This window comes from Thalassophryne amazonica, chromosome 13 (assembly GCF_902500255.1).
Source record: "Thalassophryne amazonica chromosome 13, fThaAma1.1, whole genome shotgun sequence".
Taxonomy (NCBI): Eukaryota; Metazoa; Chordata; class Actinopteri; order Batrachoidiformes; family Batrachoididae; genus Thalassophryne; species Thalassophryne amazonica.
In genome coordinates, this window is record NC_047115.1 from 71,016,267 (window position 1) to 71,034,971 (window position 18,705).

At 43.0% G+C, this 18,705-nt stretch overlaps 1 protein-coding gene across 3 annotated transcripts in view; it reads right to left on the minus strand.

Moving 5' to 3' along the window:
• The window catches only part of ttc7a (tetratricopeptide repeat domain 7A), a 173,994-nt gene that overhangs the window by 95,821 nt on the left and 59,468 nt on the right, over positions 1 to 18,705 (minus strand). For all 3 annotated transcript variants that reach the window (XM_034184728.1, XM_034184730.1, XM_034184729.1), the window contains 4 exons: positions 10,762 to 10,879; positions 10,597 to 10,654; positions 10,364 to 10,436; positions 10,118 to 10,278 (listed from right to left, as the gene is read on the minus strand). In XM_034184728.1, coding sequence (XP_034040619.1) covers positions 10,118 to 10,278; positions 10,364 to 10,436; positions 10,597 to 10,654; positions 10,762 to 10,879 — 410 coding nt within the window. The remainder of the gene's footprint in view (positions 1 to 10,117; positions 10,279 to 10,363; positions 10,437 to 10,596; positions 10,655 to 10,761; positions 10,880 to 18,705) is intronic.

Consider the following 18,705-nt stretch of genomic DNA (forward strand, 5'->3'; position numbering starts at 1 on the left):
GGGCCGTGGAGCGTGGGGAGGGTGGAACGCGGTCGGAACCGGAAGGGAGAGGGACGGCGCGTGCCCGGCCACGCCCTTCGTCTCGTTCCCGACGGCGTTCTTCTAACCGATTGTCTAATCGTATGACGAGATCAATAAGCCCATCTAAATCCCGCGGTTCGTCCTTAGCCACCAGGTGCTCCTTTAGAACCAATGACAGTCCGTTTACAAAGGCAGCGCGGAGGGCAGTGCTATTCCAGCCGGACCTCGCAGCCGCGATGCGGAAGTCGACTGCATAGGCAGCTGCGCTCCGGCGCCCCTGTCTCATTGACAGCAGCACGGCTGAAGCGGTCTCTCCTCTATTTGGGTGATCAAACACTGTTCTGAACTCCCTCACAAACCCATCATATGTCTGAAGGAGCCGTGAATTCTGCTCCCAGAGCACTGTAGCCCAAGCGCGTACCTCACCGCGAAGCAGGTTTATTACATAAGCTATCTTGCTGGCATCAGTCGCGTACATGACAGGACGTTGTGCGAAGACGAGCGAACACTGCATAAGGAAGTCCGCGCACGTCTCCACACAACCTCCGTACGGCTCTGGAGGGCTTATGTATGCTTCCGGGGAAGGTGGGAGGGGTCGTTGAACGACCTGTGGAACATCACTGTTACGCACAGGGTCAACAGGAGGGAGAGCCGCAGCAGCGCCCTCAGGGCGCGCTTCCACCTGCGCGGCGAGAGCCTCCACCCGGCTGTTAAGGAGGACGTTCTGCTCGGTCATTAAATCCAACTGAGCCGTGAAAGCGGTGAGGATCCGCTGCAACTCACCGATCATTCCTCCTGCGGACGCCTGTGCGCCCTGTTCTTCCATTGGCCGTCAACAGCCGGTTGACGCCCCTCGGGATCCATGACGTTGGCCGAGATATCCTGTGGGAAAGTGTAGGGGGCGCAATGAATGAAATGAACGGACAATGGAGGAAGTCAAATACAACACTTTACTGTTGTGAAAGGGCACAACAAACACAACAGATTCAACAATGGACAAAAGGTCAAATCACAAAGGTGTCGTGTGGGCAGGCTCGAAGATAGAAGATGTCTGTCCCAAAGTAGAACCGGAACCACACGATTCCTCCGCCACCAGACCCGGGAATATGGAGCCGCCAAGTCCCGAACTCCCAGGTGGCCACTGCCTCCGCGTGTCGGACCTGGTACTGCTCTGTTGGAAAAAGAGTTGTTACGATACACAAAAAGTCACAAAAGGTTACTGTCGAAAAAATCTCACAGCCAGCTGAGAACGTTACCTTCCTGGTAAAGCGATATCTCGGCAAAGAGGTGGAGATGACGTCTTGCTGATATACTGATGCTGATCAGATGAGTGGTGACAGCTGTCATAGGTGATGAGTGTCAGCTGTCACCCCGGCTACTCCTGTTAGGCGGCAGCGCCCTCTGGTGCCTGGAGCCCGCACTCCAGGCAGGGTGCCCTCTGGTGGGGGTGGGCCAGCAGTACCTCCTCTTCAGCGGCCCACACAACAGCTGTGGACTGATGAAACTAAAATTGAGTTATTTGGACATAACAAGGGGCGGTACACATGGATGAAAAAGAACAACAGCATTCCAAGAAAACACTTGCTACCTACAGTAAAATTTAGAGGGTGGTTCCATCATGCTGTGTGGCTGTGTGGACAGTGCAGGTACTGGGAATCTTGTTAAGTTGAGGGTCACATGGCTTCCAGTCAATATCAGCAGATTCTTGAGAACAATGTTCATGAATCAGTGACAAAAGTTGAAGTTGCACCATGGCTGGATCTTTCAACAAGACAATGACCATAATACTGCTCAAAATCTACTAGGGCATTCATGCAGAGGAACAAGTACAACGTTCTGGAATGGCAATCTCAGTCCCCAGACCTGAATATTATTGAAAATCTATAGTGTGATTTTAAGCGGGCTGTCCATGGATGGATGGATAGCTTTTATTATCATTGTCATTACAACAACAAGATTTCCGCACTCACATTCCACAGACAAACAGCAATAATCCACCAATTATTACTTGCTTACCGTAATAATGGCACACATCAGAATTAGGACAACACATATACATTTGACATTGTTTATGTGCACTAAACTTGAAACAGTCCAAATTGAGGCGATGTTGAGTGTGTGGTAGCTGCTGCAACTTGGCAGTCGCACCGCCTGCCCGCTTGGGAAGAAGGGGGGCTGCCGTGGGGGGGGGGCAGGAAGGAGGTAAAAGGAGAAGCTGGAGCATGCTTCAGTCCATGTGTAACTCAGTTATTGTCTTTGTGGTTGAGATAAGAATGGAGCCGAATAATCTCACCAAGGCCTGAATAAATTCCTCTGGAGGTAAACAGTGGGCAATTTGTCCTTGAGGTTAGATAGCCTGGAGTGTTGTAGCTGAGCAGTGAAAACACTTTTAACAGTTCCACTTGAACAACCAAATCTGAATTATGAATTAAGAATATTCCCAATTATGAATTAATATTCACCGACCTCCGAAACCTTCAGCTTCAACTGCAAGGCACGCATCAGCTCCAAGGTGTCATCCAATTTGCATCTGAGTTCAAGAGTCAACGTAGTCTGAGAATGCACTGCCTTGCCAACCTTGTTAATCATGATGGACAAGCGAGGGCCCGTGGTTCTTGATGCCGCCGTCTTGCCAATTTTCCGGTAGACCAGGGCAGCACATAAGCCAAAAGTACCAGCCCTGCTGCCATGAGACAAATGAATAAATCCTCGACATCCTCAATGGAGAAAGGCGCCAAGCATGCAACATGCCAAGACCCCCAGGAATCGAGGACATAGCCCGCAGGATACGTTCCATCTGGGCAGGTAGGATCCCCCGGTCCTGACCTTCTTGTAGAAAAATGGTGTCAATAGCGTTCAGAGACCAGCTGATCAATTCCATGGTTAATCCAATAGTAGTCCAATAGATCCAGAATCCAATATAGTTTTGAGAAATTCACAGTCTGGTGAAGTAGGGACTTGAAGGTTAAAGGCAGAGAGATAAGGGAGAGTGGAGGAGATGCAACCGCTCTCGTTGGAGTCCCAATGCTCGGAAACCAACTGAACTGGAGATGTTTTGTAAAGAAGAATGGTCCAAAATACCTTCAACCAGAATCCAGACTCTCATTGGAAGCTATAGGAAGTGTTGAGAGGCTGTTATTTCTGCAAAATTAGGATCTACTAAATATTGATGTATTTTTTTCTGTTGGGGTGCCCAAATTTATGCACCTGCCTAATTTTGTTTAAATAATTATTGCACACTTTCTGTAAATACTAGAAACTTCATTTCACTTCTCAAATATCAGTGTGTTCATCTGCTATATGATATATTTAACTGAAATTGCTGATCCAAACAACCAATGATTTATAAAGGAAAATCATGGAAATCGTCAGGGGTGCCCAAACTTTTACATACCACTGTATTATCATTATTATTATCAGTATTATTGATATTTTATTTTATTATTACTTCTATTTTGTCATTTGATTTTAAATGGACAACAACAGATATAAGTGTTTTCACTTTCTTGTCATGCGTGTATTTTTAACATATTTACAATTATACTATGTACTTACACTGAACTTATTTATAAACTCATGCACCCACGCACACTTTTAATATGTAAATAATCAGTATGTGAATGAGATATGTTCAAACATCTTCAAGCTGTGTAACAATACATTTCGTGGTGAGCTGCATGAAATAATGAAAGACAAGCGAGAGCTTTTGTCTTTTTGGCACTCTGCCGCTAGGAGGCGCTTATTAAACCAACTGAACTGCAAATAAACAAAAACAATCAATAACACTAACAACACTGTTAAACTAACATGAACCACAATAACATTTAAAACCCCCAAACCCAGAACTCCCACAATGCATTGCAGCACAAGAATTTACATGTTTATCGACCGGCTCGGCGATCGCTCCAATTACTTATGCAGAGTCAGTAAATTACTTTCACGATTATGCATTTCTTAAGCAGTTATATGCTCGGTTGATTTTACTGTTCATTCATATGCAGGGAGCGCAGAGTGCATTTTTTTTTAATTTCCCCTTCCCTTTCCGTGACAACCAATCACAGCTCTTACAGGACCATGTAATACCTGAGATTCAAATTCAACTTTACTGATCCCTAAAAGGGCAATTCATTTCACACCCAGTTACCTCAGACAAAAATACAGCAATTAATCCACAATTATTACTAGAGGAACATAATAATGGCACACATCAGAATTAAAACAACCGCACATACACATTTGATTGTTTATGTACGCCAAACTTTGAAACAGTCCGTCATCTGAATTGAGGTAATGTAAGTGTGGGGGGGCCGCAGCAGCACGTGGCCACGCAGCCAAGCTTGGGGGGAACGGGTAGCTGCTGCTTAAAGTTGCGCTGCTTCCCGGAGGGGAAAGGGAAGTGGTTGTGAGCAGAGGTCAGGATGGGTGGGGGGGGGGGGGTTTTGAAACACAAAGGAGGGATGGGGTGGCGGTGTGCGTCAACTGTGCAGCTGAGTTTATATCAGTCTCTGTCCATGTGACTAATGTGACTAGGTCCATGTTCACCTAGCAACGGGGTCAACCCTGCCTGCTCTTTAAGATAGGAGTTTCTGTCAACTCCTTGCCCAGAGTTGCTCTCAGACACCTCTTGGGTCTCTCATAGGCTGGGAGTCTAAGACACCTAGACAACTCAGAAGGAGACATGGGCTGGCTTCTGTGGTTGAGGTTGGAGAAACTGTACATAGTGCAACTTTTGCCAGTTGCATCAGTAGTTATACAGCTTCATGAATAAGAATAAGATCAACTTTATATATTTATATAAGGAAACTATTTTGCCAGAGTACTGTAACAGTGATAGTAAACAGTGAACAATGTTTTTTCAAAGACATTTCCACAAGATGTTTAACAATATTGCACATAACTCTGAGTACCTGAAAAACTCTGAATAACTCTGTTCATTATGTATTCATCCTGCAGAGGGGGGAGGAGTTATACAGTCTCATTACCACAAGTAGGAAAGACCTCCTGTGGCATTCTGTGGTGCACCTCAGTAGTCTCAGTCTGTGGCTGAAGGTACTCTGACAGGACGTCAGTGTGGCATGCAGGGAGTAGGAGGTCCTGTCCCGGATGCTAAGCAGTTTCCTCAACATCCTCCATCAGGCGCCTCCACCACAGACTCCAGCTCAACCCCCAGGACAGAGCCAGCTCTCCTGATGAGCTTGTGGAGTACTCTGGCAGGCAGCTGTCCAGGAATGGATGACTATTAACAAATTAAATGAAGCTGACTGCACAAAACATTAAATGTTTTGCATTTGTACTGTCTGCAATGAAACAGAAGGCAAAGGAAAACAACAGAGTAGTTTAACAACAACTCACCATTTTATACACCTCTCATTATGGAAGTTTACATATTGATTTATCAGAGCTTAGCTGGTATGATGTTTGTGAGGTTCTTCAATGTTAATTAGGTTGTGGTTTGTTCATCTCAATATATTTATTTTCATGTGTATGAGTTCATTTTAATAGAATGCCGAATACTCACAGTTGAATGCATATCTTTATTGTTATGGCGAAATACGAGGTCTGTCCATAAAGTATAGGTCCTTTTTATTTTTTTCAAAAACTATATGGATTTCATTCATATGTTTTTACGTCAGACATGCTTGAACCCTCGTGCGCATGCGTGAGTTTTTCCACGCCTGTCGGTGACGTCATTCGTCTGTGAGCAGTCCTTGTGGGAGGAGTCGTCCAGCCCCTCGTCGGAATTCCTTTGTCTGAGAAGTTGCTGAGAGACTGGCGCTTTGTTTGATCAAAATTTTTTCTAAACCTGTGAGACACATCGAAGTGGACATGGTTCGAAAAATTAAGCTGGTTTTCGGTAAAAATTTTAACAGCTGATGAGAGATTTTGAGGTGATACTGTCGCTTTAAGGACTTCCCACGGTGCGAGACGTCGCGCAACGCTCTCAGGCGCCGTCGTCAGCCTGTTTCAAGCTTAAAACCTCCACATTTCAGGCTCTATTGATCCAGGACGTTGTGAGAGAACAGAGAAGTTTCAGAAGAAGTTGGTTTCAGCATTTTATCCGGATATTCCACTGTTAAAGGAGATTTTTTTTAATGAAAGACGTGCGGACGGGTCCGCGCGTCGGGACGCAGCCGACGCGGTGCGGCGGCACAGGAAAAACACCTCCGTGTTGATAACCATTGTAAAATCCAGGCGGCTTTTGATGGCTTTCAGTGGAGTGAGTATATGAGAAATTGTTTAACAGCTGGACATGTTCCAACTTGTCCTTAAGGCTTCCAACAGAGGTGTTTTTCCTGTGGCGGAGCGTCGCGGTGGCTGCGAGCCGACGCTGCAATCCGCCCGCACGTCTTTCATTAAAAAAATCTCCTTTAACAGTGGAATATCCGGATAAAATGCTGAAACTGACTTCTTCTGAAACTTCTCTGTTCTCTCACGACGTCCTGGATCAATAGAGCCTGAAATGTGGAGGTTTTAAGCTTGAAACAGGCTGACGACGGCGCCTGAGAGCGTTGCGCGACGTCTCGCACCGTGGGAAATCCTTAAAGCGACAGAATCACCTCAAAATCTCTCATCAGCTGTTAAAATTTTACAGAAAACCAGCTTAATTTTTCGAACCATGTCCACTTTGATGTGTCTCACAGGTTTAGAAAAAATTTTGATCAAACAACGCGCCAGTCTCTCAGCAACTTCTCAGACAAAGGAATTCCGACGAGGGGCTGGACGACTCCCCTCCCTCAAGGAGTGCTCACAGGTGAATGACGTCACCGACAGGCGTGGAAAAACTCACGCATGCGCACGAGGGTTCAGGCATGTCTGACGTAAAAACATATGAATGAAATCCATATAGTTTTTGAAAAAAATAAAAAGGACCTATACTTTATGGACAGCCCTCGTAATGTAAAAGATAAATGGTTTTGTGTGATGAGAACAATTTGACGCCTAAACTGCAAAGAGACCAAGCTTGTAATGTAGCAGGTGAGGCATCATCAGGAAAAACATTCCTGTTTAAGCACATGAGAGTTAAAATACTTTTATATTTTGTTCACTGTTGGACTCAGACAGGGCAATCTGGACCGTTTTGTGGCTCTGGCGGATCTCTTTTCAATCTATTTCTCTCAAGATCTCAGTTCAATTCAGGCTAAACATGCTCAATCACACATCAGATTGCCTATATAACATTAATGTAGACATTTCATGTCATGTAAACACTGAAAAGGCATTAGTGGCATCATACATCTATACATCACAGAGACAGTTAATGAGGTAAGGGTTTTAACTCAGTTGCTTCTTTGAATAAACAGCAATCTACACGTTAGGAACCTCTTCCTTTAGTAACATCTGTGTACTGCGCCAAAACAACAGTTTAGGAACAATAGATGCTTCCTGCTCCACCATATGACCTCATCGTTACCGAGGCAATGGGGATTCCTGACACAGAGATGGATATGATTGGCTGAGTCTGGGAAAGAGCTCTGAAATGGATCAAAGCAGTCAAGTGTCTCCATGGATGAAATGTGCCTGTGCACAGAGAGAGAGAGAGAGAGAGAGAGAGACAGCGATCGAGCGAGATCCTCCCACATTACCAATACTAAGGTGCCCTTGAGCAAGGCCCTTAATCCTCAAATGCTCCAGTGGAGCTGCTCAGTGGCCATCAAACCAGTGGGGCAGCATTCAGGTGTGAAAAGTGAATAAAGATGCATGCAGTGAAACTCTTCTTTCCTGTCTTGATCGCCTGACTATGAGTATTCTTCCAAGTGTCTGATGCTCACATTACCTTGCGTCACTCATTTCCTTGTTTTCTTGTATTTTCCATTTCTTCCTCCACTTGAGGTATAGATGCTCCCCATCTGTCTGTGCTGAGGCCATAGAGGCCAACACTGACCCCAAATGGATATACTGTGAAAATGCTTTCCTGGGTTTGCAAATAGACTGAAAACACATTAAAACATGATGCAGTTCAGTTACATATTATAGATTTTATGAAATATATGTGAAACCTTTAATAGTGCTGATTACTGCTGCCAAGGGATGGGCTAACGCCCCCCCACCCCAGTGACCCATAATAGGAGTAAGCAGGTATAGAAAATACATGGATTACTGCTGTCTACCTCTCACATGAATGAGGGTATTCTCTTCCATCACCCATTTTTGCGTCAGAGGTCTGACTGAAAGATTGTTCTTACAAGGGAAGCTCTTTGGCCATCTTAGCAGTAGCTCTAGGAGCACTGTATGACATTCTCTAAGATATAAACATACTCTAAAGAGGAACGTTGAAGCATGAAAAATAGCTCTCAAGAACTGGCAGGCCTTGGCATTAAACAGATCTGAGCAGAGGCATGTGAAATTAGAGTTTTTGAGGATGAAAAGATCAGTAGCCTTCAAGAAAAGCATGCTTGGTATTAGGCAAACACTTCATTGCTCCTACCAGTGAAGACCATATGTACAACACGTGATCGAGTGTGTAATTTAAGGCTGAGCCCAGTGTCGCTTATGAGAAGTCACAAAGCCAAGAATTCAACACCAACACTTGACTCTTGAACTTTCATCGTTCAAGTCTGCAACTCCCCCCTTGATGGGATATCAGTCTATCACAGGTTACTTCTCCAGCAAAGGCTATTCTCTAATTACAGCTCGGTGGACTAGGACGATGAAGATTAAGTGTCTTGTCCAATGATTTAGACAGTTAAAAGGTAAGTGGATAAACTTCTGTAGCACTATTTCATGTGATGTGCATCATCAAAACACACTTTACAATGATGCCTCACATTCATCCATTCTCACACACACACACACTGATATCAGTGTGCAGCCATACAAAGTGCACACTGGGAGCATCTTGCCCAAGGGAGCTTAGTCATTTTCCAGTCTGATGGGCATTCAAACTAACAATCCCTTGGTCTAACCTCTAAAACGTTCAGATTGTAGACCTGAAATCGAACCCCGATGTCGCAGACTCAACGGTCCCCCCTAAAAATCAGTCCCCCTGCCATCACCGCGCATGCATCACTTCAGATCGTCAGCAGGGATTCACTGATTATTGCCTCATTTGTGCTTAAAACTGTACTCCAATCATCATCGATCTAAGCGACAGATATCTGAAGCTTTTGTACAACAATCATTTCCACATAAATTCAGCATTATTTCATCATAAAAGATGGGGGGCCAATCAGAATGCGACACCAGCGTATCGGAGACTTACTCCCTGAGTCTGACTCTCTACACCCAAATCGATCAAAGGGAATAATGATTGTGACTATTAACCATCAGATGACAAGTAAAACCTCTTAAATCATTCTAAAGTCAGTTTTAAGCAGAAACAAGACGATAATCGGTGAATCGCTGCAAATGCTCCGAAATTACACATGTGCAGCGAAGGCAGGGGGACCAATTTTTATGGGGGACTGTTCAGTCTGCAACACCAGTCTACATATTATTTGTACAACCCTTAACTCACTTAGCTAGCTCTGCACCTACCGAAAAGATTCCCGTGAAATTTTCAGATAATCTAAGACATTTTGTGCATTATCCAAGAATATAAGTATATTCATATGGGTAATAAATGTGGGTCAAGCAGCATGTGGGACAAAGGTCAATAGTTGCTACAGTCTTAGAAACACAAATGGATTACCAAATTAGCACAGAATTAGGCTGTGATATATCCTCTCAGTGTCTATAATTAAAGCCAACTCAAGTCTGACCTAAAATGATTAAATGTCACGGTCTGTTATTGTGCACTTCATCCTGGTTTTGCAGCAGACAGGTAGGCTTACTGTGCCCAATCACTGTCCAGAACTGCAGTGTTAAAATGGTGAGGGTGTCTGAGGGGCAAAGGTACCGCAATGCAGGCCTCCATTCCGCCACGTCTAAATAAGGCGTCAGTTCTGTATGTGTGTGTGTGTGTGTGTGCTTGGCCTCCAGCACAGCAGAGTGGAGACACCCTATCCTGAGACTGAGGACGATGGATGGGCCCTGCTGCAAAGTTCACTGGAACAGCACAGTCTAAAAGCCACACTCATAACAAGGACTTGTCCTCAGTTCACCAGCATATCCACATGCACTGTTGCACGTGCAAACATGAAGGTATTTTGAGCTTTACTTGAAGTTGTCAGGATGCTGGCTGAGGGCCAGACACAGGGTGTCCAATGCATGGCGGTAGTGCTTCTGTGCGCTGAGCATCAGGGTCAGCAGGTGGAGGGCGTGTAAGTCATCTGCACAGAGAGACAAAGCTTCCTGCAATGGCTGCATGGCTGCTGATACCTGTCAGACACACAGCAGGTCTCAGGCACAACTTGTATTCTGCCGCATTTTGAAACACGTACCTTTCTCCTGTGCTCCATTTTACCTGACGTACTAGGGCCAACTGTAAAGCCAGGTACATTGCAATCTGCACATCTTGGGGGTCTAAAGAATGAGCCCTGTAGTGGAGAGGTAGTTGTTCAAATCCAAGAATTCTCTGACTGTACATATGTGCCATTAACTGCTAAACCTGAGTGATCTATGCCTGATATGGACAAAACCACAACTGCAAAATAAATAAATTAAATGAAATTTAAAAATTGGTCAAAAAAGTCCTACTTGCTCAGAGCTTGGAGTGCTTTTTTGTGAAACTCATCCCGATCAGCTTTCACAGTGGCTGCAGTGAGAGGACAGAATCAAAAACCTAAAGTTCAAGCTGTGCTTTATTGTTAAAAGGAAGCAGTATGTCTCATTTTAAGTGGATTTGCTTGTCTGTGTGCTCACCATCGGAAGCCTTTAAACTGCAGCAGAGTCCCAGAGCGAGGTAGGCTCTGGGCAAAAATTCACCTGCTCCTTCTCCCATAGACACAACACTCTGAGACAAAGCCTCAGCCTCATCCAGCTGTAAACACACAAAATACAAATACAGTGTCAGTTTACCACCAACAGCTGTTAGTGTAGGAGCTAAAAATGATGCCTAAGCTTTTGCAACGCATAGGTATGTACCCTTGAAAATGTAGTAAGTAAACAGATGTCTAAATTATGTTCATTCCTTTCCATCTGTTACCAAAATAACTCAAAAACAATTAATGCTACCATGTTTTACATCACAAAAATAAAAGGGCATATAATTATGTCAAATTTAATGAAATGTGGTGAACTTTCATACATCAGTTCAATTCAAAATTCAACTTTAACTCTGTAATACATCCACGTATTAATTTATTTCTCCTGATTACTGTATTTCTGTCTGGAAAATAGTTTCTTGCTCTGTGATTATACTCGCTCCTAATTTCGACTGACCATCCACCAATCATCCATAAGGTGTCAGTGTCCAGTAGGTGGCAGTCAGGTCAAATGGACTTGTTTAGTTTCCTGAAGATGTTTCAATTCTGATGAACTGATGATGTTTTTGAGCATGAAGAATGAAGCAAGCAAAAAATCATGGATATTTTTTGCTGATGCACTAAATTCTTTGCGTAGTCTAGAGGTTGTTACTTACAGAATATCAAGATTGTGAATAACTGTTGCCTGAACCGGAATGCAGCTGTTCAGAAATGGTGTGACCACTTTGGTCAAATCCTATCCAGAGCACAACCAGATATTGTATTATCTCACAGCACTTCAACTGAAAATAAATGAATTTGGGTCCTGGCAAAGGCCCTGATCCCCTTTCAGTGACAATTCCATAGTTAAACAATCAAGAAATCAAATTCTCTGGCCAGGAAGCTTCAATAAACACAACAAGCTCCATAATTATAGCCAAGATGATTTATTAATACAACATGATTTAACGCCAGATAAGTGTTGGATTAATTTTACAATTAGGTGGTGTAAACTGGATGTTTATTTCTCACTATCTTTTACATAATATAAGACAAAGAGGATATATTTACACACAAACGAAAGTTTTGCAGCTAGCTACCAGCCTGTGACGTCACCACGCTAACGTCCATGTGTTATTAGGTTCCAAAACAGCATTTTCAGTTTTAGAAGTGTTTATTTCTCTCTAGCTTTTACATAATATATGAGAGACATGCATATAAACACAAAGCAAAGTGGTTTTGAAGAGACCAGCCACTGATTGGCTGTCATCACCCCGCCACTCAAAAACAAAGCAGACCAGATTCAAGACTTTTTAACCTCTTAAAATACCTCTTAAAATATGCCAAGGTTAGCCATCTTTGAACTTGTCCAACATCTGTGTCCCAAGAAAGTTCTCTGTGAATTTGAAGACTGTGGCAGTAATAGAACTGGACTTATGCTGTACACAGACGGACAGACGGATGGACAGACGCCACGTCTTCGCAATACCCGATGGCCATATCTTGGCCTCGGGTAAAAACCAAAACATACAAACAAAACAGTAAGTGTATATATGAGAGGACAAAAGTTTGTATCAGGATGGATTCTTGCCTTGTCACTTGTAATTATGTACTGTACCTTCCCGTAGTTACAGCCAAGATTTGCAAGATGCTGGAGGTAGTTTTTATTTAAGAGTTCAGGCAGATATGTAGAATAAGACACTGTTATGGTGATCATATTAATGAATCACTGTACCTTCCACAGTCCTTTCTTTCCAAGATAATGTCCTGTGATTGATTATTAGCTATTATGCTATGAAACGATGTTCAGCGCTGTGCCAGGTGCTTGCTATTTACTACACACTGTGCTGCCATTAAAGCTGCAACTTCACTTCATGAGCCCCAACAGTTGCCCCAAGGCGCTCCACATTGCAAGGCAAGGCCATACAATAATTATGAAACACAGTCTACGTCTAAAGCAACATAACCAAGGGATGGTCCAGGGTCACCCGATCCAGCCCTAACTATAAGCCTTAGCGAAAAGGAAAGTTTTAAGCCTAATCTTAAAAGTAGAGAGGGTATCTGTCTCCCTGATCTGAATTGGGAGCTGGTTCCACAGGAGAGGAGCCTGAAAGCTGAAGGCTCTGCCTCCCATTCTACTCTTACAAACCCTAGGAACTACAAGTAAGCCCGCAGTCTGAGAGCGAAGCGCTCTAATGGGGTAATATGGTACTACGAGGTCCCTAAGATAAGATGGGACCTGATTATTCAAAACCTTATAAGTAAGAAGAAGAATTTTAAATTCTATTCTAGCATTAACAGGAAGCCAATGAAGGGAGGCCAACACGGGTGAGATATGCTCTCTCCTGCTAGTCCCCGTCAGTACTCTAGCTGCAGCATTCTGAACCAACTGAAGGCTTTTTAGGGAACTTTTAGGACAACCTGATAATAATGAATTACAATAGTCCAGCCTAGAGGAAATAAATGCATGAATTAGTTTTTCAGCATCACTCTGAGACCTTTCTGATTTTAGAGATATTGCGTAAATGCCAAAAGGCAGTCCTACATATTTGTTTAATATGCGCTTTGAATGACATATCCTGATCAAAAATAACTCCAAGATTTCTCACAGTATTACTAGAGATCAGGGAAATGCCATCCAGAGTAACGATCTGGTTAGACACCATGCTGCTAAGATTTGTGGGGCCAAGTACAATAACTTCAGTTTTATCTGAGTTTAAAAGCAGGAAATTAGAGGTCATCCATGTCTTTATGTCTGTAAGACAATCCTGCAGTTTAGCTAATTGGTGCGTATCCTCTGGCTTCATGGATAGATAAAGCTGGGTATCATCTGCGTAACAATGAAAATTTAAGCAATACCGTCTAATAATACTGCCCAAGGGAAGCATGTATAAAGTGAATAAAATTGGTCCTAGCACAGAACCTTGTGGAACTCCATAATTAACTTTAGTCTGTGAAGAAGATTCCCCATTTACATGAACAAACTGTAATCTATTAGACAAATATGATTCAAACCACCGCAGCGCAATGCCTTTAATACCTATGACATGCTCTAATCTCTGTAATAAAATTTTATGGTCAACAGTATCAAAAGCAGCACTGAGGTCCAACAGAACAAGCACAGAGATAAGTCCACTGTCCGAAGCCATAAGAAGATCATTTGTAACCTTCACTAATGCTGTTTCTGTACTATGATGAATTCTAAAACCTGACTGAAACTCTTCAAATAGACCATTCCTCTGCAGGTGATCAGTTAGCTGTTTACAACTACCCTTTCAAGAATCTTTGAGAGAAAAGGAAGGTTGGAGATTGGCCTATAATTAGCTAAGATAGCTGGGTCAAGTGATGGCTTTTTAAGTAATGGTTTAATTACTGCCACCTTAAAGGCCTGTGGTACATAACCAACTAACAAAGATAGATTGATCATATTTAAGATTGAAGCATTAAATAATGGTAGGACTTCCTTGAGCAGCCTGGCAGGAATGGGGTCTAATAAGCATGTTGATGGTTTGGATGAAGTAACTAATGAAAATAACTCAGACAGAACAATCGGAGAGAAAGAGTCTAACCAAATACCGGCATCACTGAAAGCAGCCAAAGATAACGATACATCTTTGGGATGGTTATGAGTAATTTTTTCTCTAATAGTCAAAATTTTGTTAGCAAAGAAAGTCATGAAGTCATTACTAGTTAAAGTTAATGGAATACTCAGCTCAATAGAGCTCTGACTCTTTGTCAGCCTGGCTACAGTGCTGAAAAGAAACCTGGGGTTGTTCTTATTTTCTTCAATTAGTGATGAGTAGAAAGATGTCCTAGCTTCACGAAGGGCTTTCTTATAGAGCAACAAACTCTGTTTGGGAGTATGTGGCAGTGCTGTTTGTTGCAACCATCCTTCACCTCCAGAACTGATTTGGGTCGCAACCTGAAACCACCCAGGCTGACTGCAGTTCACTGTTATCTCTTGAAAGCAGCCATCTATCTGCTGCAGTCAGATGACACACAGGCGTCCCCTCGACCTGGACTAGTCAATAGGGTCCTCATTAGTGAGGATGCTGAATGATTCTTGGGAAAACACATCATGTGGACCTCGTCTTGCAGATAACACTCCCTCACATTGGATATATTGCCTCACGCTGGAGGGACTACATCTCTCGGCTGGCTTGGGAACGCCTTGGGGTTCCCCTGGAGGAGCTGGGGGAGGTGTGTGTGGATCGGGAGGTCTGGGCGGCTTTGCTTGAGCTGCTGCCCCCGCGACCCGACTCCGGATAAAGCGGAAGAAAATGGATGGATGGATGGATGTGTCTCTAAGAAGCAAGAAGTAAGTCCTATACAAGCCCTGAAGTCCACTGGGTTACTAATTATCCCCGGATACCAGGGTTGGAAACATTGTAGATGCATAATGATTAAAACCTGATAAAGACTATCTGAAAACAGGTTTTAAACACTTCTTGCAGATGAAAATACAAAATGTGTCTAAAATAGGAATAATAAACCATCAAGAACCATCCCTGGTTCTCAAGACCAGGCACCTAAATGGCTTTACTCTACTCTTTTCTACTCTCCTATTTTACTCTTCCTTTTCAGATATACCTTTATATACTAGCATAGTTCCACCTTAGAACTGGAATATAATAAATAGGATATACCTTACTGAATATTCATGCATTTGAAATCTGTCTAAAAGTAAAATAACCACATCAGAATACTTAAATATCATAATAAAATTCTGTGAGAAGCATGGCAATAATACAATAACATGCTTTTGGAGGGCGGTATGCATGTTATTTACATTATTATCACTTACTGAGATACACAACACGTGGAATCACATTAACAATATTTAATGTCATTTCAAAACACATGACACCCAACAAATGTGTACATATGTAAAAAGTTGGCTCACTTTAGCTGGCTGCTTTGGCTGCTGTTCATTGTCGTACTATCCATGATAAAATCATCCGGAATATCCATATTGGGACCAACACACACTTCTCACCTATTCACGTTATTGTCTGCGGACATTTCTTGGGTTGTGTATGCTATGACATCATCACTTTATGCACAGCAGGTGGGTATTGGGATACCCGCCTGTTACTGTGGGCAGGTATAGACAGGTAGCATAAATGTAAATCTATGCTACGGCCTAGCAAAGCCAGTTGGACGCATATGGTTGTGGTTGGAAGTTTAGCCTGGTCAGAATGGGGTTCACCTCAGCCAAGGCCCCGGTGAACCCCATCCTGACCAGGTCCGCATAATTATGGTTACACCTCATCAAAAGTCTATAATTGTATATTGTCACTTAGCTCTTTGAGTGCTGCAACCTTGTCACTCAATGAGTCCGTAAAGATCACAGTGTCATCCAACAAAGTCAAGGTCAATAAAACTTTCCGTCTCAATATATATGCCCAAGGTACTGGACTCCATGCCTCTCACATCACATACTCCATGCAAGCACTGAACAGAGTATGGGCCAGAACAAATCCCAGATGGCCTGATAGACCCGTAGGTTGACTGAGAAAATGTCAGAAGCACTGTACTGATTCTGAACAGCACTCATAGTAGGAAGGGCAACAGTTGTCGAAAGGCAACCCCCACCAACCACTATATGCACATGCAGAGACTGAGGCAGACGACAGGCGGTACATGCCTGAGCTGTGCTGACGTGCTCTGAGCTGAGTAAAAAGTAAAAAAAAAAAAGTGTGCCACTCTGTGTGAGGTATGGGCGGTGGCGGGTGGGCAGGTGGGCAATACCTCTGACTGCATGCCAATCTCAACTGCAAGGCAAATGCTCTGACAGCCCTCCCTCCTCATCATCTTCTTCTTCTTCCTTCATCCTTCTTTCTTCTCTCCTCTGTTCTCTATTTCAAAGCCGCTACAATAGTCCCAGTCATTTAAACTGACAGACCGTCCAAACACATCTTAGGAGGATTACATTGTATTTTTCTCACTTGAATGATATGAAATAAGAACATGATGTATAATACAAACCTCATATCTACAAAACTGCTGTTCAGGAATTTTCAAACGCATCTTTGCTGAGAAATTGATTGGGTACTGCAGTGAGTAATGATAGTCTGAATGAGACTGCAAAGATTATTTACTGCGCTATTAATATCTTCTCAAGTAAAAATAAAAATAGCAAATTTTGAAATTTAGCATATTGATGTGATTTCCATGTCGAAATATGCACACTAATCTCTGGTGTAGTGGGTCAACCCAGTCAGCATCAACAGCTGAAAAAGAATAAATAAATAAATAAATAAAAATGTTGTTGGGCCGATAAGAGTCCAGACTGTCCAGCGGAACTGATGGTGGATACTGGTAACCCATTTATGTAATGCCCCACTGCACTACGGCCCTAGTGGTCCATTGTGATTAATGCTGTAAGCTCCTTAGTGTCTCTGGCCTGCCGTGATCTCCAACCACTGACAGATGTGCTCTCACTCCATTCGCCACTGTTAGCTCCTCTCTTTTAATCTCTGACCCCTTTCTCTCTTCTTTGTTCGACTCTCTCACCCTCAGCCATACCCATTCTCTCTGTCTCTCTCTCTCTCTCCCTCATACACACACATACACACTCCCCATCCTAAATACCTCTCCTGATGTGACTTTCTACTTTCTCCCTAAATACTCAGATTATGAGCAAGAGGACTATCCAAGCTGGCTGGGCTTCACAGTGATGACTATCAGCCAGACTGACCTGTCAAAATATTACAAAACATTGGCAATTACATTTGATATTTTCAGTAGACGCCTTCACACATGCACACACACATCATATACACTCAATAGACAAATGTTTTCCGTATAGATTGCCTTGTTGAACAGGTAGTCAGGCCCACATCTTGCATCAGTGATTCAGGATCAGGATTTAACAAGCAAAGATGTCATCAGTCATCATAATTTGAGCCGCTGTCATTTTTGTCATTCTTTTTTGTCATTTTGAATATGCAATATTTGCAAACTATTTCCCAACAAAACAGGTTGATGATAGTAACTATTGCTGTTATTTTCTGAATCACTGTGGCAGAGTGGCCGCACTCTTACTTCCCAACAAGAAGGTCTCCGCTTGAAGGCCACCTACAACTCCAATTCCAATGAAGTTGGGACATTGTGTAAAATGTAAATAAAAACAGAATACAATGTTTTGCAAATCCTCTTTAGCCTATATTTAACTGAATACACCACAAAGACAAGACATTTAATGTTCAAACTGATAAACTTTATTTTTTTTGTGCAAATATTTGCTCATTTTGAAATGGATGCCTGCAACACGTTTCAAAAAAGTTGGGACAGTGGTATGTTTACCACTGTGTTACATCACCTTTCCTTCTAACAACACTCAATAAGCATTTGGGAACTGAGAACATTAATTGTTCAATCAATCAATCAATCAATTTTTTTATATAGCGCCAAATCACAACAAACAGTTGCCCCAAGGCGTTTTATACTGCAAGGCAAGGCCATACAATAATTATGTAAAACCCCAACGGTCAAAACGACCCCCTGTGAGCAAGCACTTGGCTACAGTGGGAAGGAAAAACTCCCTTTTAACAGGAAGAAACCTCCAGCAGAACCAGGCTCAGGGAGGGGCAGTCTTCTGCTGGGACTGGTTGGGGCTGAGGGAGAGAACCAGGATAAAGACATGCTGTGGAGGGGAGCAGAGATCGATCACTAATGATTAAATGCAGAGTGGTGCATACAGAGCAAAAAGAGAAAGAAACAGTGCATCATGGGAACCCCCCAGCAGTCTACGTCTATAGCAGCATAACTAAGGGATGGTTCAGGGTCACCTGATCCAGCCCTAACTATAACCTTTAGCAAAAAGGAAAGTTTTAAGCCTAATCTTAAAAGTAGAGAGGGTGTCTGTCTCCCTGATCTGAATTGGGAGCTGGTTCCACAG